Source organism: Phaenicophaeus curvirostris, chromosome 1 (assembly GCF_032191515.1).
Source record: "Phaenicophaeus curvirostris isolate KB17595 chromosome 1, BPBGC_Pcur_1.0, whole genome shotgun sequence".
In the NCBI taxonomy this organism is placed as follows: Eukaryota; Metazoa; Chordata; class Aves; order Cuculiformes; family Cuculidae; genus Phaenicophaeus; species Phaenicophaeus curvirostris.
In genome coordinates, this window is record NC_091392.1 from 70,632,841 (window position 1) to 70,654,182 (window position 21,342).

The following is a 21,342-nucleotide window of genomic DNA, read 5'->3' on the forward strand; positions in this document are numbered from 1 at the left end:
GTAGACTACTAACAAAACAAGGATCATAACTTCTGCTATAGAAAGCCATAGCAATAGCATGGAGGGGAGAGCAGCTGGTGGATGAGGTGGCAGACAAGAGAAAGACAAGGAGGGGAAAGCAATTGAGGGAAGTAAATAGACAGAGATGTGATGGCAGAGTGATTGCATGGGAGAAAAAGCAGAAAAAAAGCCTGAGAAAAATGAGGAAGAAACAGAAAGGTACAGAACAAACTAGGAGAGGAAGTCACCTGTTAATAATAGTGAAATCAGGATTTCCTGGGTTTTCCTTTACCCAGAAGTTCACTTAGTATCTGTTTTCACTTTTGTAGAATATGTTCTGGTGAATTTCTCAGCATTGTTATAGTGTGACTAGTAGTGAAGGCATCCCAGGTATGGAATCTTATCTGTTATATGTTCATAAATACAGATGTGTAAAAATTGAAGGTGGGTGACATTCATAGAATCATAGAATAACCAGGTTGGAAGAGACCCATCGGATCATCGAGTCCAACCATTCCTATCAAACACTAAACCATGCCCCTTAGCACCTCTTCCACCCGTGCCTTAAACACCTCCAGGGAAGGTGAATCAACCACCTCCCTGGGCAGCCTGTTCCAGTGCCCAATGACCCTTGCTGTGAAGAATTTTTTCCTAATGTCCAGCCTAAACCTGCCCTGGCGGAGCTTGAGGCCATTCCCTCTTGTCCTGTCCCCTGTCACTTGGGAGAAGAGGCCAGCACCCTCCTCTCTACAACCTCCTTTCAGGTAGCTGTAGAGAGCAATGAGGTCTCCCCTCAGCCTCCTCTTCTCCAGGCTAAACAACCCCAGCTCTCTCAGCCGCTCCTCGTAAGACCTGCTCTCCAGCCCTCTCACCAGCTTTGTTGCTCTTCTCTGGACTCGCTCCAGAGCCTCAACATCCTTCTTGTGGTGAGGGGCCCAGAACTGAACACAGTATTCAAGAAGCACTCTCACCAATGCCGAGTACAGAGGGAGAATAATCTCCCTGGACCTGCTGGTCACACCGTTTCTGATACAAGCCAAGATGCCATTGGCCTTCTCGGCCACCTGGGCACACTGCTGGCTCATATTCAGTTGGCTGTCAACCAACACCCCCAGGTCCCTCTCCTCCAGGCAGCTTTCTAGACAGACTTCTCCTAGTCTGTAGCACTGCATAGGGTTGAACCTCATTTTAAGAATCCTTTTGAACACTTTGGTGGAGTTCTGTTATTGTGGCATGCTTATACCATACCTGGTGTAATGGGGCACTGGAATGATAGTGCTACTACTATAACAATAACAGTAGTCAACTGAAGAGAAACTCTGACAATTTCCTTCAAACGCCTCCCTGCCCTTTCTGCTACTATACATTTTAAGGCTTTTAGTCCATAAAAGTAATTCAGAAGGCAAATGGAGTCTGTGAGCTCACAGTCTGTTTTGTTGGAGGTGGACAGACTGATGTCATATGGAGCCTGGTTTGGCATCAGTTCATAGAGAAAAGCTTTTTGGCATGCCATGTTGTATAACGTTATCATCTCTGCTGGGTACCAGGGGAGCAGATGTTCCTTGGGTGGCCCCAGGCTGGTAGGCATCATATGTATACTTGAGAAAATTCTACAGAGCAGGCTGTTTGAAACATTTTGAGACTCCCATGTCCTGTCTGCTCAGTGCAGTTAGGCGGATGGTTTGGCCTGGCCACTTTTCAAACTAGCTCAAATCAATTAATACTTGTTGTTGAGCTTAAACAGGTCCTGCCCAAGATCTGTGGCAAAATCACCAAACAGAGAACATTATCTGGTGTGTAGTCACAGTCTCTGGAATTAAGATCCACATTATTTGAAGTTTTCTGTTACAGAAATGGGAGCACTTGCATATGACTGGGTCACAAATGCAGAATAGCAGGTTTTCGATGTTCAGAATCAGATGAGCCCTGTGGCTCATGGGAAGATTTTAAGTCCTCTTGTTTTGATAGTTGTGCCACAATCAGGACCAGACAGCCATCGCTATTAAGCGTTTTGCTACATAGACTCCAAAAAAAGGAAAGCTATTGTTCCCTACTATATGGGAAAGAAGAGACCACTTTTGTACTTAAGAGTCTGGGATAGGTTAGGAAATGGCACTACTGCTTAATCAAAGCAGAGCAGAATATATATCCAGTTCTAGGGTCACGTTTTAATACATTTTGTCATGGCAGTTTACATCTATTACTTATATCTGTGTGGATTCTCATAAAAGGAACATGGAAGCATAGGTAGGATAAACTTCTAGTCCAAATAAATAAATCCAGGGGTGGCTACGTTAAAAAGTAACAGATGTTTCCCAAGAGAATGGACAGCGAATAGCAAAGTCAGTGAACAGTTCTATTTATTTATTGTCCATCTTCCCTATCCCACACCAGCTCCCAAAGCCCCCTCTTGCAGAGTGGGAGAGAGTCCATGCAGTAGTCGGCTCGGAGCTGTGTATGCGCACTGGCTGGTAGGCAGTGTTTGTGCACAGAATTGTCTAGCTGACTGTTGAAGGCAGAGTATTAAGCAGCTGAGCTCAACCTGCTCTCTCTGTTCAAGGACAAATACCATGTTTCTCTCTTCTACCCATCTGCAAGTTTTCACAGGACCTATAGAAACATTTTTTAGACAGCTTTTCCTTTGAAACTGGTTCAAACTGGCCTGGATTCAGTGACATTTTGTGGGTAAGGAGGAGGAACAATAAAAACATGAAGATACATATCTTGTTCTTTTATGAGAACTTGAATCAAAACCCTTAATGGTCTGTGGATTTAATTAGCAGCATAGTACCCTCATAAGATCAAGAAAGATAATGGATTCTCATTGGGAAGAAAAAAATTGTTAGAAAAAAAATATGAAGAGTGTTTCTGAGAGACCATAGATATCTTCACTTCTCAGTGCAAATTTGAGACTGTCTTAAAAGTGTCTAGCTGTCTGAAACAGTAAATGCTCAGTATTCTCTGATAACAGAAACCACTGAGTACGGTAAGTGATGGCTTAAAATGAAAGTGATGGTTTAAAATCAAAAAGATTAACTCTGATTCTACATACAAAATTCTGTATTGTAATTTAAGTATTTACCAAGTATAGATGACCATTTATCCACCATTCTTTTTAGTTATGGTAGATGAACATTTATCTGAATGTTCTTTTTCAAAAGAAAACAAGAAAAACGAACTAACAAACCAAACTAGTTGAAGAATTTTAATTTTTTGTGCTTTTTAAATTTTCTTAAGACTACTCTTTTTGTGTAAAAAGAAAATTAGGGGAAAAAAACACAATGTCTAGATTAAGACAAAAGATCACAAAGGAAGTCTCCTCTCAAGATGCATTTGGCAATGTTTCCACTGCTTTGCTTATTCAGTAAATGAGCCTCAAAATTTCAAATAGATGTTTCATATTAATACTAGGAAGTAGGTATACTCAACACCACACTCCTAAATTAAGTAGAGGAGTTCAGGGAAAGTCATGATCTGCCCTAGGATGGCTTTCCCTTATGCCTCTCTATTCTGAATTTGGATACGGGGACATTCAGTGGTTCCTGGTAGTTATACAGTGAACCCATAATACACTGAAGAATAAGCTCTATTACTAGGCTTTCACCATGTATTTATGAATGTATTAACCATGTTTCTTCCCCACTCACGGAAGTCTACACAGCAGGTTCCAAAGACTCAAAAACAATTTATTGAAATTGAATTTGTATAACTTCTGTTTTTATAGAACTATGATAAATGGGTAGGGAATGTTTCTGATATCATTGGACTACTTTTTAATTTTTATGTTTGGTGTGATTTTGGTAAACATTATTTTTGTTTCATTGTTTTTCAATCAATGTTTCGGTTTCATCTGTGTTTGACAGAAAATGAACTGGCAACTCCACCTTTAGATGGCATCATCCTTCCAGGAGTGACAAGACAAAGCATTTTGGATCTGGCACGCAACTGGGTGAGTGTTTTGACCTTGGCAGTAAAGATTTCAACGACCACGTTATAACATTGATGACAGTAAGCATGCCTGGTACTCAATATCTTGAAGTTTACCTGATCTGGTCAAATCCCTTAACCTAAATGGGAACTAAGGGCATGCTAATTCATAGATTCCCAGCAACATCATCAGAATACCCACACCTGTTACAAAGAACAATACTGAGCTTGTTAAAGTAGCTCTGTGTAGTATTTAACAAGAAAATTCTCATTAATCCACTGATACTAGCAACTTAAAGCAAGGAAACAAAGAATTACCATGCATGACCACAGCTATACTTCAGTCATCACCACTCTGTTTCTTCACTTAGTTCTCATGCTTCCACCTTTGTTTCTCATAACTAGCATGCAGCCTGAAATCCAGCCACATTCTTGAAGTCATCTGTCTGCTTCCAGATTCCAGTTCTGTAATGTAGCCACCCAAGTACTTATTTGGACACTTGGGACTACCTCAGATCTTGAAATGCAGCAGACTGTTCACTTTGCCTGTACTGTATTCAAAGGTTTTATTGCTCTTTGGATGAGAATACTATACAGCCAAAGGATCATCAAACCCAACGTCTTGTCTACTAATTTTGGCAAGGCTTATGTCTAGGCAGGAGTAATAGGAATAACACAGGCATGTGTGATACTTTCTCCCTGGTATTAACTCAGCTTCCAACCACCTGATGCTTAAAGACATCATGGAATACAGTTCACAGTTATATCACTGAAATCTAATTTGTAGTGAAGAGAGCTAGGCATTTTCTTTGTGGCAAACATATGCCACTTGTTGACTTGCACAGAACTCTTATGCATCTTTATCCATATCGATACTCCCCTAGTGCAGGTATGTATGCACACTTCTCTCTCCCATCTTCTTTACAAGACAGATATTCCCAGTTTATCAGGCTTGTTTGAGATGCCAGACTCTCACCTCAGTCCTCTTGAACAATTAGGTGTCTTCTACACTCACTCTTCTTCCTGACCTCTATTCCCTAACCCATCTGAAACTCTGCTTACAAAATGTCCCTGTCTCTCTCCAAATGCTATCCTGTCCAGAGTCAATCATGATTTCTGCTGTTGTAAGAATATCTATGTGATGTTAAAAATATTGCATATAAAAACAAAGTCTAAGCTTTAATTTGGTCTGATAGAACAACAAAGCCCACATAAATGCATGAAATAAAAACTTCAGAGTTTTATGTTTATTATTGTACTTTAAACATACCCTCTCAATCACTTGCTGTGCATTCCTCAACACTTGTAGAAAGTAAAACACTTGTGTTAAAACTGTCCAATGTGAATTGCTTTACTCATACCTGTAGTACAGTTAATATTTGTATGTGACAGCTGTGTGCAGACTACAGTGTGAATTTTCACCAGAGATTAAATAAATGAATCACATCTACTTGGCATTACAGGTGGAATTAACAGAATGTGTTTTGCTTAGGAATTGTCCAAGGGTGGGATGCAATGCTCTCCTAATTAAGTTTTGTACAAAATCTAGCAGTAGTCCGCTCTTCTGTCACATAACCCATGACAAATTCTGCTGTTATTCCCTAATGCGATATTGGTATTATGTACTGAAGCAGAGGGGAGTGCCACTTAGTTACCATCATTGTATCTGGCAAACCACCAGCTTTATTGGAGCCTCTTTTGATTAGAGGCTATCTTAGGTGATACTGAGAGGTCTGAAAAGATCAGAAGATCACAGCCAAAACTTGACTGGTTGCAACTAGGCTAACAGCTCTGTTCAAGGTGTTTCAACATGGAAAACAAAAATACAAACAATTTTAAACTTCTTACAATTTCTATGGTTGATTCTTCTTGTGCAGGGAGAATTTAAAGTGTCTGAGCGATACATCACCATGAGTGACCTGACAGTTGCCTTGGAAGAGAACAGAGTAAAGGAGATGTTTGGTGCTGGAACAGCTTGCGTTGTATGTCCTATCTCTAAGATTTTATATAAGGGCAAGGTAAGAAAATGTCTCTTTCTCTGCCTTCCTTTTTTAATTCTTTCTTCAGAATTTTATCATAATTAATTGTAGCTGAAGTAAAAAACAGGTGAGCGAGAAAAGGAGTGCTGACAGAGGCTCCTGGAAAAACGAACAGTGTCAGTATGTTGCTTCCCAAGTGAGTTACTACCATGTTATCAGAAGAAAACTCTTTCTCTCATCTTCTGGGAGTTTTTAATATTTAAGATCATAAAATCACAGTTCCTGGGAAAAAAACAAAAAACCAAACCACCACCAAAAAAAAATCTAAAACCCATTTCCCATACTGCTGGAAAATACAGAAAAATATCTCCACCCATATTTCTTTTATTGAATGTTTTTTTACGAAGTTAGGACACCTGGGAAAGGTGAGGAGAGGAACAATGTTTACAAGGAACTAGTTTCTGAATCACTGCATTCTGTCCTTCTCAAGTTCATCTCTTCTTCACCCTTCCTAGCAGGGAATTCTGCTCTGATGAAAGAGCTGTTTCACAAGGGAGCACAGCTGCTTTCACCTGTTATACACCATATGGGAGATTTCTCCTGCACAGGTGGAAGTCCACAGGCATTAAGCCTGTTTAGCTGACCTGATGCTATTTAGCCAGCATGAAGTTAGGTCAGAAGGTTGGGTTATTCTAACTGTATATGTGGATGTGCTTTGTTCCATTAAACAGGACAAGTACTATAAATGTCTGTTAGGTGATAATCCTTGAATTAATAAGGTGGAATGCATAGAATAGAACTGAATAGAATCACAGAATCACTAGGTTGGAAAAGATCCCCAGGATCATTGAGTCCAACCATTCCTATGAACCCTCAAACCATGTGCTTCATGATAGCACTCAAGATCACCTGCTCCATGATTTTCCCTGGCACTGAGGTCAGACTGACAGGCCTGTAGTTCCCTGGGTCCTCCCTGCGACCCTTCTTGTAGATGGGCACAACATTAGTCAGCCTCCAGTCCAGTGGAACTTCCCCAGTCTTCCAGGACTGCTGGAAGATGATGGAAAGGGGTTTGGCAAGCACATCCACCTCAATACTCTTGGGTGGATCCCATCTGGCCCCGTAGACTTGTGGGTGTCTAGCTGGGCAAGCAAGTCTCTAACCACCTCCTCTTGAATTATGGGAGCTTTCTTCTGCTCCTCTAACTCCTGGGTGTGTACACAGAGGGAAGAACTTTCCTTACTGTTAAAGGCTGAGGCAAAGAAGGCATTAAGTACCTCAGCCTTGTCCTCATCCTTTGTTACAGTTGTTCCAGTTGCATGCAAAAGCACTGAATTTTCTCCCTGGTCGTCCTTTTATTGTTAATGTATTTATAGAAAGATTTTTTGTTACCTTTTACCAACTTGGCCAATCTGAGCTCTAGTTGGGCTTTAGCCCTCCTGATTTTTTCTCTGCATGATCTCACTTCCTCCCCATAGTCAACCCAAGACACCTGTCCCTTCTTCCAAAGTTCATAGACATTCCTCTTCTTTTTGATGTCCCTCAAGATCTCCCTACTCAGCCAAGCTGGTTTTTTTCCTCGCTGGCTCATTTTCTGGAACATGGGGACAGCTTGCTCCTGAGCTGCTAGGATTTCCTTTTTGAAGAGCTCCCAGCCTTCACGGGCTCCCTTGCCCTTAAGGACTGTCTCCCATAGGACTTTATCATCAGCCTTCTGAACAGTCCAAAGTCTGCCCTCTGGAAGTTTAATGTGACTGTTCTGCTAATCCCCCTCCTCACCTCACCTAGAACTGAGAATTCTACCATCTCATGATCGCTTTTTCCCAGGCGTCCTCCAACCATCACATCCCCCAAAAAACTTTTTCTGTTCACAAACAGCAGGTCCAGGAGGGCACCCTCCCTTGTCAGCTCTTTCGCCAGTTGTGTGAGAAAGTTGTCTTCCACACACTCCAGGAACCTCCTGGACTGCTTCCTCTCCACTGTATTGTACTTCCAGAAGACATCTAGAAGATGGAAGTCTCCCACAAGGACAAGAGCTAGCAATCTTGAGACTATTCCCAGTTGTTTATAGAAGAGCTCATCAGCTTCTTCTTGGCTGGGTGGTCTGTAACAGACTCCCATCACAATATCTGCCTTCTTGTGGGCTCCTCTGATTTTAACTCACAGGCACTTGATCTCGTCATCACCATAATCGAGCTCGAGGGTATCAAAGCGCTGTCTAACATAGAGGGCTACCTCGCCTCCTCTCCTACCCTTCCTGTCCCGCCTGAAGAGTTTATACCCCACCATAGATGCACACCAGTTACACGAGTCGTCACACGATGTTTCCATGATGGCAACTACATCATAGTCTCCTTGCCCTAGAATAACTTCCAGTTCCTCCTGCTTATTGTCCATGCTGCGTGCATTGATGTAAATGCACTTCAGCTAGTCTGGTAAACCCTCAGCTCTCTTAAAGGAAATAGTGTTCATTCCCAAATTAGTCCTTGGATTATCTAACCCATCAGTGCCAGTTTCATCCTTTCTGTCACCAGATGTACTTGCCCCCATTTGCTCTGTGGTGATATACTGGTGGTCCTTGCCAGCACACCATCTCTCTGGCTTCTTACCCCTCCCCCTTCACATCTAGTTTAAAGCTCTATTTATGAGCCCTGCTAGATTTTTAGTGAGGATTTTTGTACACCTAGGAGACAAGCATGTTCCATCCCTAGTAAGGAAGCTTGGAGGTGCATGGGCCAGTCCATGATCAAAAACCCCAAAGTAATGCTCCTCACACCAGGTTTGGAGCCAGGTATTAATCAACTGATCGTCTTGATCTCTTGTTCTTCATTCCTTAGTGTTGGAATGGAGCTAAACACTACTTGCGCAGAGGGTAATAACCTGTGGCTTTCACCAGGGAAGGAAGTTTTCTAGTGAGGCCCTAGGCAGGCAGCAGACCTCCCTGTGCAGGGAGTCTGGTCTGCAGATAGGTCCCTCTGTTCCCTTTAGAAGGGAGTCCCCCAAGACAATCACTTTCCTCTTTTTCACAGAGGATGTTTTGATGGTTGTTTGAGGATGGTGCAGCCTAGGGAACGTTTCTAGGCTGTGGGAGCCATCCTCTTTGTCTGTGGGGATGGATTCCACTTGCCTCGTATTTATTCTGCAAGGGAATCTGGGGGTTTGTTGTGTGAATGGGGACAACAGGCTTTCTCCGCCAGGCAGGAACTTGCTGCCATTCCCCGTCTCTTTTTTCCCTCGGTCTTGCAGTTGGTAGATGGGTGGTACCCAGCTGTGCTAGCTCTGGCAGCCTGCTTAGTGTGTGAGAGGGCACTGCTCCACTGGCCTATTTCCCTCTCACACTCCCTGATAGTTCTCAGTCTAGTTACTTCCTCCCTTAGCTCTGCCACCAAACAGAGGAGTTCCCCAAGCAAGCACAGCTTCCACAAGTGAAGTCAGTACTGGTGGTGTGAGTTGGTGTGAGAGGGGGGCTCTGCATGCAGCCCAGTATCTGGGTGGCTGCATGTGCCCACTGAGGCTCCGCCTGGGTGGCTATATCCACCCTGGCTGGTGCAGCACCTGGAGCAGCTTTAATTTTATGCCGGGTGGCCACCATGGTCCTCGGTCCCTCCTGGCTGGCCTCCAGCCCCTCTCTTTGCCCTCTCTGCTTGCCCTGACTGCTCAAACTGCCCCGTTATACTAACACGCCCTGCACCTGTTTGCCCCACTCTGTTCGCCGTGCTCCAGGTTGAGTGTTTAAATCTCCTGCGGTAGCCGCCGGGACCACCCCCTCCTGTCCAATAGGACTCTTTCAGTTGAAAGTGACCTACAATGATCATCTAGGTCAACTGTCTGACCAGTTCAGGACTGACCAAAAGTTAAAGCATGTTAAGGACATTGTGCAAATGACTCTTGAACACTATCAGGGTTGGGACATCAAACACCTCTCTAGGAAACCTCTTCCAGTGTTTGACTACTCTCTCAGTAAAGAAGTGTTTCCTAATGTCCAGACTTCCCTGACAAAGCTTTGAACCAGACCAATGCGTCCTATCACTGGTTACCAGGAAGTGTTCAGTATCTCTTTCTCCACTTCCCTTCCTCAGGAAGCTGCAGAGAGCAGTAAGGTTGCCCCTCAGCCTCCTTTTCTCCAAACTAGACAAGTCCAAAATCCTTAGCCACTCCTCACAGGACATTCCTTCCAGCACTTTCATTAGCTTTGTTGCCCTCTTCTGGATACATTCAGGGACCTTCACATCCTTTCTAAAATGTGGGCCCTAGAATTGCGTACAGTATTCAAGGTGAGGCCACACAATGCTGAATACAGCAGGATAATCACACCTTTTGACCACCTGTTTATGTGTTTGGTGCACCCCAGGAAGAGTTTTGCCTTCTTGGCTGCCAAGGCAGTCAGTATCGAATACATTGATGATATCAGATGCTAAGATAATAATGGAAACATCAAGTGTTGATAAGTACTATAAATGTACCTGTTGTGTTTCTACACAATAGAATTTGAAATGAAATACTGTATATAGTGTTTCTGCTCTTGCCTTACAATTTAACTTCCATTTTGGACAGATCTTTTGGAAGGCTGAGATTAGGCTGTTTAAAAACAGTACAATTCAATAAATCTAACTTTTCAGTGGTTCAGCATTTTCTCCTGTAAAAACATTACAACAATTCTTGCCTATTTGTAAGAAGAGCTAGAAATCTTGATAAATATTTATAAAAATTATTGGCAACCCAAAGATATTCATATATATATATAGGGATATGTGTATATAATCATCATTATATGTTATTCTTTCTCTCCCTCTTTCTGTCATCTCTTCTTTATTCAATGTCAGCATTTGCACATACCAACTATGGAGAACGGACCTCAATTAGCAACTCGTTTTCTGAATAAGCTGACTGATATTCAGGTAAGGTGCTTCTGCTTCTTTAACCAGATAAAAGAATAAAAGTTGAAAATTTGAAAACATCAGAAAATAGTCTTTAATAGTGTTGCTATAGGCACCATTATGTATAATTTAGACTCTTTTGTTTGGTATGGTTATTCTACCATTTTTTTTGTTTTCTTTACTTCCTTGAGAAAGTATGATGTGGGTGGAAAGAGATATATTTTTCCCCTGTTCATCTTAGAAGCTGGATGAGAGATGTAAGACATTACTGTTCATTATCAACAAAATCCACTACAGTTGTTATAGGTTCCTTTTTAAGGGGAAAAATAGATGAAGTGTCTTAATAACCATGATCACAAATGCAGGCTAATCAATAAAGAGATGGGTGACACAGTGAGCACTCACTGGACATAGCCAGCTGATGACCATTTCTGTTTCTCAACATCTTTCCAATTACATGGTCACTTCTCGTTCTAAAAAGGTCCTTTGTGATTAGCTAAATATCAGAGTCTTTTTGGAATCTGTGCTTGATCTCCGTGTCTGGGCGTAGGAGTCAAAAACATTTCAGTTCAAATTGATGAGGAGAACATGATGGCCCTTCTTATTTCAGTTGCCTGTTTTCTTTTCCTTATTTAGCCTAGGTTATGGTGTTGGGAATTCGGAAATAAGAGTAGGTCCTGGCAAGTTACAAGCCCCTTTATTTAAGATCTGATAGCAACTGCTTGGAAGTATTGTCATGATTTCTTCAAATCAAGTCTGATCGTTACTGTTCTACATTCTTAGCTTTTGGCTCATGAGGTTCTTGCATCTGCTAGTAAAATTTTTATCTTCCTGCCAGTAAGCCCTCAACTAAGAATCTTCTTAAAAGCTTGTGAGATGTATTGCACCACATAGCAACCGTATGAATCACATAAAACAACAACTTTTTACGAAAGTCTTCAAATTGGTATTTCGTTCTATTTTACAGGCCCCATACTAATCTGTAGAAACAATCTGACCCAGTGCTCTTCTACTGAGACCCCAAACAAAAACTACTTATGAATTTCAATCTGCTGTCATATGTTGACTCATCTAAAATAATGTTCATTTATGTAATGTTGTTTATTTAGTATTTTGTGCTATATGGCAGTCCAAGTTTAAATGCATTGCTTATTTGTTATGGGGTTTCTTCGCTGCTTAATTCAAGTAATTTGAAGCAGTATTACATAAAGGGAAGTCAAGCCATTTGGTATCATTTTAGTGGTTCTTCTGTACTCTTGTTTCTCTACATATTTTCACCTTTCACAGCTGCTGTTCTCCAGGATAACTACTTCCTCCCCATTGACTTGTAGCTAACATGATGCAACAAGACCCCTTGACTGTTCTTCACTAGGAGGATGACGTGATCAGCATCTCATGTTCTTTAGAATAGCATTGGACATTTCTGGCTGCAACTCCAGGAGGAAAGAATTCCCGATATTCTGGTATCTTCATGTTGGTGGCTAAGCCAACTTTCATGGAGGCAAAAAGAGACACGCCCCATTATGTTTCTGTTGTTTCAGTGGTACCAACTGTAACAACTCAGACCTGGGTCTTTGTCTTCAAACTGCAGGACAGATAGCTAGAAAGAAGCATAGGCAACTTTGGTTCTAGATTTTATTATTTGTTGAGGGGAAGGAGAGGTTTAGTATTTCAAGTTCCCATGTCAGTTATATACAACATTTTTATAATCTTGCTATACAAGAATACAGTAACCTTTCTCCAGAATCCCACTACAGTTTTATTTTTTTCTTCTCATCCAAAGTGCCTGTTATACCCATCTAATATAACAGTTGGTGTCTGTCACTTTATTTTTCTTGTTGTATGCCCAGATTTATTTCAGGGACAGACTAGAAGCTGATTTTATTGATACGCTTTTCACCACTGTTTCCATAGCACTGTGCTCTGTAATAAAGCCATCTTGTTAGTATGTCAAGTCTTTAAGACATCTTTAATGTCTAAAAGCACTCATGTAACTCCTGTGTTGCCTTCTCATGTCTTGGTGATGAAATATACATTAGGACCTTCAAGAAGCTGTGGTCAGTTTGGGTCTCCACTGATCAATTCCAATTGCAGTCATGGAAAAGCTCAGCATCAGAAAGAGTAGAGGCCAGTTCAATCTCCTTGTTGAGTGTTGGATGTAAGGATAGGTAAAACTTAGCAGTTTGTGTTGAGACAAGCCAGCACCTTTTCTAGAAGAATGGTATGTAAAATACAGAATTCTGATTCAGAAGACAGCACTGGAATATGTGTCTTTCTCCCTTGGCCAACAGATAGGGAGTGGATTATTAAGATGCATTTATCCAGTCTGCTCCCTGGGGCTTCCTTCCATGCCTTCCCCCACCACCCTGCTTTCCTCCCCAGTCAACGCTTGGAAAGACGTGAAAAAGTGTGAATTGCTTCCAATAGTAATCCTTCCTCGACTTTCTCATTTTAGAACTATTTATGTAGACCTTTTCACCTTTCAGCTGTGTAAATACCACCTGTTCATTAATTACATGCACTTTTCCGCTCTGGAAAGTGCTAGACGGTTGCTTACTTCTGTTTTTTTTGATCTCTTCTTTTAAAAATCCAGGAGAGTTAGAACAGTTCATCATTAGAAACATGGTTTTAAAGAGTACGATGGCTGCTTCCCCTCTAAGAGTTAGTCAGTGGTTGCTGACTGTGTTTCTGCACTCTTCTGTCTGTGGAGAGATGAGCCCATATTCAAGTGGACCTCAGATTGTTATACAGAAAACAATGCTGCAACGCAAAAAAAATGAAATATATAATAGTCTTACAATGTCAGAAGAGTTTTCAGGATCTTTTACGGCGATCTTTTGTATATTCTACTAGGAGGCAAAAAAAGAGATCTCTTTGCAGTATCATTGGACTATCGTCATATCATTTGGACAGTTTGAGGTTGTTTCTCCAAAGAATGTTCAAGTTCAGAAGAATAAAATGCAATGGAAATTACAGCCAAATGCAGCTTTAGTCTCTGTGCTGTGCTGTTGTCTGAAGTAGGGCAAGGTGTCCAGTTAGACAAAGGACATTTGTAAAAAAGTAAAAATTCTTAGCACCAACATTGCCCTGCATTTGAGACTGTGACCAAGAGATGTGCAGGGCTCCATATCTAATAACTTTATATTGATTCCCTTGTGTACAATACATGCTTGTTTAAAATTTTCAGATTATCATCATTATTGTGTTTCCAAGTCCATATTGTGTTGTGTGCTGCTTATTGTTCTTTAGCAAGTATTGTATGTTCAACAGGATTTCTTTGGATTTGAACAGCTGTTCAGTGGAACTAGAGCTAGAGTGACAAATTGGAAACTCATGGGCAGAACTAATTCCATTTCTCATGCCAATTGAGAGAGACAGTAGTAGCACTGCAATATGCATTTCCATTTCTGTCACTAAGGGGAAATCATGAACACCAAAGTCTGATAAAGATTTTAAAGTAAATAATTTACATTGTATGCAGTAATGGTACGCTTATGAATGAATTGGTCATAGTTCATTGTCTTCTGTAACCACTTGATTCAGAAAATTTAGAGAGGGGATTCTTTTCTCTGGGAATACACTCACTGAAATACCACTCAGATGTTTTTTGTGGGTTTGCATTTCACACTTTGAGAATAAAAAAGCTTTTGCTCTACCCTTTAAAATGAAGATCAGGATGTAACTTGGAAGGGAAGGTTAGGGGGTGTAAGATACATTATTTGTACTACATGATATAAAATAAATTTAAACACTGCAGTCAAGACATCAGTGAACAGACATTTAGTAAAAACCCCAATCTTCCTCAAAGTTGCATCTCTAATTTAGGAGGCCAGTGGAAAACAAGCAGGGCAGGAGAATGGCTGTGTTAATTTTTACAAAGCAGAACATGTGGGAGGAAAAAGAGATGTGGGATTGACTAGCTGATGGTCACAAAGTCTTTGTCAGAATCAGAAAAGGAAGATAAATCTGCTTTTATTTCCATATGAAAAAATCTTCATTGTGGTACAGCATCTTCATTACCCCTTTAATTCTGGAAGCATGTTCAAAACACAGCCAAATGGCAACTCAGAAAAGCCCTTGCAATTTCTCAAGTTAGCATCAGAGCATTAGATGATACTACTAGCTAAAGCCAGCAAAACTTCAAAATAATCCCCTGGCCTTTTTTTTCTTCCTTTGGCCCCCATGTACAATAAAAATGCTTCACATTAGGGTAGTCCACTGTTTTGCAATTAAACTAATCTTACATCTGCTTTTCTTTGGTTAGAGTTCCCAGGGCAACCACACCGGTATCTGGGAATTTAAGCTGGAAATCCTTTGAACAAGTAATTAATCTAAAGTCCCGTGTAGCACCGTACTAGTGTTTAGTCAACGACATCGCAGACTGCAGAACAGAATTAGCAGTAGAAAGAAAAAGTAGATGCAATACATGTGGAGGTAATTTAGGGGCTTTACCTGCTGGAGTAAAGAGTCAAACACAAGCAAACTGAACATAAGTCCTCTATGGATCCAGAAGTGTGGGTTTTTTTTCTGGCTTAGTCTGATTTGGAGCCATTGCCTTTTCCGTGCTTTAATGTCCCTTTGTCTCCTTTCCTGCTGATGCATAACTTGGAGGAACCTCCTTTTATTCTCTCTGGAGAAATGACCATCAAGTGATCATTTCAGCCTATATAAAGTCCCTAAAACCAGACTTTATTTCTCGATTAAAAACGTTTTCAAGTTCCCTGAACATGGTACTATGAGGAAAAGAGCTCCTAATTTATACCTTCTGCTAGTCTGTCCACCTCTACTTTACTTACATACTTGCATCCTGTGCGCCTTTTTGGTGTTTTCTGTAGTATTGCTTACAGGACTGGTGACAAGGAGTTTTAGAACATGGAGCCAATTTAACAACCAAAAGTGCTGCCTTGGGACTGTATTATCCCCTGGAAAGGGGAGGTTGACTTCGTTTTTGCCTGGTGATCTTCTTGGTTTGCATATGGAAAGCTGACTTATTTTATTTGGGTTACAATTCTCTGTAGTTGTACTCTGTGGTGGTTTTATTTTACATTCAATCAGAATGCTGTAATGAAAAGCCATGTTGAAAATAAAAAGAAATAAAACCAAATGTGTTTGTTTATTGGAGCTTGAGCAGGGACATACTTATGAATGAATTAGTGAATTGACCTCAGGGAATAACTGTATTAAATTGATGGAAAGCTCTAGTGAAGCAGGACTGTTCAGTATCATCTCTAGCGAGTATCAGTATTGCCCCTTCCTATCCTACTTATTGGAAGATGGGTAAAGCTTCTAGCTGCTTATATGCTTTGCTCACATCAAAGACAGAAGCAAAGTAAAATATTTTCAAAGCGGGAGATAGGAATCTTTCTGACAAGAGACCTAAGAAGTTATCATAATTGTTCACTGTTACATTTAACTTTTATTTTTAAGCTCCTTCTTTGCTTTGTTTCAGTATGGAAGAGAAGACAGTGATTGGGCAATGCTGGTGTCCTGAAGGTGGAAGAGTTCAGACCCTCCAGACAGAACAGACATGGATAATGACAACTTATGTAGCTGCCTGTGCGTTGCATAGTTTCTGTACCAATTTGCTCCCCAGAATGATTGTTTCCACAATCCGGTGAATGTGAATACAATCATTTTGATTTTTTACTCTAATCTTTTAGTAGAAGCCTGTCTTCTTAGTAGAGGTGCTAAATGTTAGCAATAGAACTTTCCTAATGGTTTTCTTAGTGCCTCCTTGTGTCTTATGTACAGTCTGAAAACTTGTAAAATGCTCTTCAACTGCTCTTCAGTTTGTTTGGTTTGTTTTAACTGTTATCACCAGCAGTGCACATTGTCATCTAACACGAAGATGTTGCCTGTTAGTTGGCCACAGGGTACTATTGACATTATTCTGCCTTTTGCTCTGTGTTTGGGAAAAAAGTAAGTTTAGCCATGCATTCTTTCCTTTCATAGTCTGCTTATATGGGAGATACCCGAGTTTGCATAGCCCTCTAGATGCTCTCATGCATACTTTGTCAAGAAACAGCTCTGTCCTTTAGGCCAAAATTCTCCAGAGTCAATCTAACCTGCAATATACTCACTGTTGGCCTATTGTCTTTCCCTCCATGGGGATACGCAGTGGTTGCTGGAGCAGTGCATGTCTCTAATAGCTGAATACATACTTCCATACATGATTTACAGGGCTGGGCTAGGCCTTGTAGAGACAAGGATCACTCTTTGTCTGGCTTAGCACAGAGCTGGGCACTGTGGACACAGTGTCTAGAGTTACCTCTAGAAAATAAGATTAGACCACTTGTGGCTGTGAAAGTTGAACCGCTCTTCAGAGCAACCTCAGCTTTGTTTTAAGGAATTTCTTTCAACATTCAGTCACTTAATTTAGATCAGTAAAATATTTTTCTTATCCCCTTCACCATTTGTTGTGAGATGTATCCAGCCTCCAATGATACATGTGTACCTTAATAGAGTCCACTTGTTAAGTAACAAGCTGTGTTGTCAACAGAAAATACCTAGCACAAGAAGGAAAGAGATTCATTGAAATTTTGGTTGCATTCTGATTACATTTCTTCATATAATGCTACTCTCTTATATGCAGTCTTGATGTTATTTGGAATATGGAGTGTGTAGCCCATCGTTAGGGAAATAACATCTGCAAGTGTTCACTAACAGTTATACTGTAATATTTATTAGCTTTCTTTTTTTGCACACAGCTTTGTTGAACAGCTTTAAGATATCTCTTGCCAAAAAGAATCACCATATTCTGTATCAGTGTTCCAAAGTGCTACTTCACTGTAATACTGATGGAACTTTATTGACATTAAGGGAGTCCTTTAAGAAATAAAACTGAAACATTTATTGCCGTAGTTTGTGGTAGAGATGCACCAGTATTAAGGGAAATATTTAGCACTTTATATTTTTTTAAGACCCAACAGTATCTCTCCCATGATTTGTAAGTACTTTGTAGTTACTGGCATTATTTAACGTAGTTTCAGAATGCAAAATATAATTTCTAAGAGACCATCCATGCCTTATGCAACTGCTAAAAAGTAGCCTTATGGCTTTCCTGTTTATTTTTTTATCAGATTTTAAAGATAACCTCTACTTAGCCATCACTTGCTTTTCCTCCCTCAAATCATGACTTTTACTATCTTTTACTACAGTCCAATCTGATCTTTTAATGAAGAACAGTTGAAGGTTCTCTCGGATCATGTAACCATCATTAAACTTGTTGGATAGTTTTCTCTTTAGAATACAACTGCAAGCACAAGATGTTGTTCCACTTACAGTAGCAATAGCATTGTGTGTCTGTTTTTCTGACCATTTGAAAATGAATCGTTGTGCTGGTCTTTGTTTCGTATCTTACCATGTATCATAAACTACTGGTAGTCATTCTTTTTAATTTAATTTGATAAGTGGAAAAATTAACATGGGGAACATGTCAAGATGCAATATGAGGTAGAGAGTTTTATCCAATGAGACAAGTATCGTAACTAAAGAGTGCCTTTTAACTAGAGTGTGGCATGGGGCTCTCTAAAGAACACATAACAAGAAACCACATATGGCTTCCTGTTACTGAACTATATAACCTGTCTCTTTATGTTCATCTTAGATTCAGCAGCAAAAGGAAAAGTAGATGCATCTAACTTCAGATACATTGGCAGAGTGGTTGCATGATACTTTAGCATTTCAGGATGTTGATAGAGTTGACAGGTATCATGTATCAAAAATCCCCATGAAGGAATCAGTATACCAGTGGTAATCTGTTCACTAGTCAGAATGAATAAGGACCAGTTAGAAGAATTATTTTACTGTGGTGTAAACCTAAAAGTTGTGTAAAACTCTTCTTAAATTAGATGCAAGTAATTTAATGTGAGGAAACCATTTTTTTTCATTTACTGTGGCATTGCACTGTTTCCTGAGACAGAGAGACACCTTTCCTTCTACTGCACATTTTGAGCTGATGGAGACTTTAAAAGTATAAGAGTCAAAACTGGAATGACCCACGGGAATGTACAGTCTTTTCTAGCAGAGAAGAATGAAAACATGTATCGTGTATTTTTATTGTTGGCTTTAATATCTTGTTTAATTGCTTTACTCTGGCTATGTCAACTCAAAGTTGTGTTTCCAAATGGGATACAGGTGAATAGGTTCTAGTTTTTAAACTTTACAACAAAAACAAGGGAGCAGACGGATCAGTATAATACAGGAAATTCTTCTAATGTTGCATTCTCTCCTACCCTGCATTCTGCAACTGCTTTTTTATCCTGGTAACCAAATGAAAGAAATAATATATGTAAATAATAGTATTTGGTATACATTCCCACTGGTTTTGCCTGTAAAATTTCAGAGGGAACTGTGGTATTCCTGAGCTAATAATAGATTGTAAAAGAACATCTGCACATCTTTTCTCCATGTGCCCTATTTGTTTAATTGCAAGAGATTTACATAGAAAGAGTTTGGTACATCATATCTAGGCAATTATCCATTCTTCATCACTTAGTTATGGTTCTTCTAATTGATCATTTAAGACATAAGATAGTCTAACATTAGAAGAATTTGAGACTGTTCAAAAAAATCAACAAATTAATATTGTTGTGTGATATTTGCATAATTGTCTGCAATTATTTAATGTTTAATTGGGTTGATCAAATGAGATTCAGCCTTTCACATGCTTATGTTTTACAAATACTGGTACTTTAAAATTATTATAATGAGCTCTAATTTTTGTATGTTCTTTCTTCTCCCCTTCGTTCTTCTGATTATTATTTTCAGCATTAAGCACGTCCTTAATTTTCAGTTTGGTGAGTATGATTCATGCATAAGAAAGAAGTCCTTGAATTGAGAGAACTTTTCATTAAACTGGCATTTCATACAAGCTGTTCTGATGCCAAGAGTTACGGCTTCAGCTACTGGCGTTACTTAACTAGTTTCTTATCTGTGATGAGGGCAAAATCATAGAGAATTTACAGTGATAGGTTCTGATGAGAATGCTAATAAAGGTTTCTGCTTAGAGTAAATAATCTGTTCAGTCTGTAGCAGAGCAAAGCCAACATGACTTATTTTTTAATATAGAAGGCAAGTCTGATAAGGCAAAGATAGTGAGAAATCTCTCTGCCCAGCCATTGTTTACATCTCTTCAACTATCTCAAGCCAAAAAGCAGTTGTCCTCCCCTCCTCTGTAGATAAAATCCTATTTAGGGTTTACCTAATTCAACAGAGAGATATAAATAATCCTTTCCTGTATACTTATTTCACATTTTTATGATACTTAGATTTACTCAGGTATGAAGAATGGCAGTTTGGAAAGTTATAGTATTTGACGGAGTCATTTGTAGCATAAGTTATTTGAAATGTATGTCTAATGCATGGTCTTCCAGGGAGGTAGACAGAAAAAAGTTGGAACTGATCTCTTAGCCACCTAACCAGACGAGGAACACTCTTGAATTCAATTGCCTCTCCAAAACAATCTGTATAATCTCCAGATTGCTTAGTATGAACTGTCTGTTGTTAGGGCCTTGCTATGAAATAGAACACTGAGGTGGTAGCACATCCTGCCAGACTGCAGCACATTGCCTCTCTCTGCATGGGATTCATGCTGCTGATGGTAAATTTTAATGTTCTAGAGACAGGCTCGTATAGTGAGAGGTGGGCAGGTGTAAGTGATGGCTGAGCATACCCCAAGGTGGGCTGTTCCTTGTTGTCTTTCTCTGCCTCCCACACAGATCTGCAGTCTCATTTTCCTAGCATTCCCTTATCATGATGATACTTAGTCTCATACCTAAAAGTGACCATGCCAGAGCAAAAGTAAAGCAAAAATTATCCCTCAGCCTGTCGAGACAGAAGGTCAGAAGAATGTCATTACTATTCTCATACAGTTCAAAACAGGGACTAGCCAGGTACACTAGATGTCTAGCAGGTTGGCACGTTGCTGATTTTATTTAAGAATGGTCTTATTCAGTTGCTTAAATACTTACATCTGTGCCTACATTTTCCTAACTGAGGCCCTAGTATCTTAACTGAAACCTGCAAAACCCTTTCACGTGTCACAAAACACTGAAATACTAGATCAAAACAAATATGTTCAGATCATCAACAAATACCTCAGATCATCTAACAGTGAGAAATGGTTTTCTGTAAGTCAGTAGCCTATTTTATTCCCGTAATTTATACTAATTTCCTAATGGCCCAGTAGATGACTAGAACTGCATGTAGGAGACAAATATATCAGTAACTTTATTCTATAGTCGAGGATTTTGACAGAGTGAATTTATTCACTCCTCTGGGGAGATGGCTTAGACTCTATCTTGGCCACTATAGTAGAGAATGACAGAACTTAAAAGATTCTTTGCCATGATGGAAACAAGTAAGAGTTATATCTGAAGCTATTAGCAAATTTCTTTCAAAGCAGTAAATTTGGAAAGGCAGATGTCCTAAGCTACCTGATCTTTGAGGCATTTAGAAGGGTGCAGTAGTAGTTATTGGAATTGTAGCATATAGGCAGTGGGAAATTAGCAACTTAAAGAGGGAGAAGCAAACACCTCTGAAGAGTCTCTGTTTTCTCA

General features: G+C 40.0%; 1 protein-coding gene across 4 annotated transcripts in view; it reads left to right on the forward strand.

Moving 5' to 3' along the window:
• Positions 1–17,698, forward strand: part of BCAT1 (branched chain amino acid transaminase 1) — a 79,499-nt gene extending 61,801 nt beyond the window's left edge. For all 4 annotated transcript variants that reach the window (XM_069862402.1, XM_069862407.1, XM_069862416.1 and 1 more), the window contains 4 exons: positions 3,864–3,949; positions 5,805–5,945; positions 10,730–10,804; positions 16,233–17,698. In XM_069862402.1, coding sequence (XP_069718503.1) covers positions 3,864–3,949; positions 5,805–5,945; positions 10,730–10,804; positions 16,233–16,274 — 344 coding nt within the window. In that variant the 3' untranslated portion in view covers positions 16,275–17,698. The remainder of the gene's footprint in view (positions 1–3,863; positions 3,950–5,804; positions 5,946–10,729; positions 10,805–16,232) is intronic.
• The last annotated feature ends 3,644 nt before the right edge of the window (positions 17,699–21,342 follow it).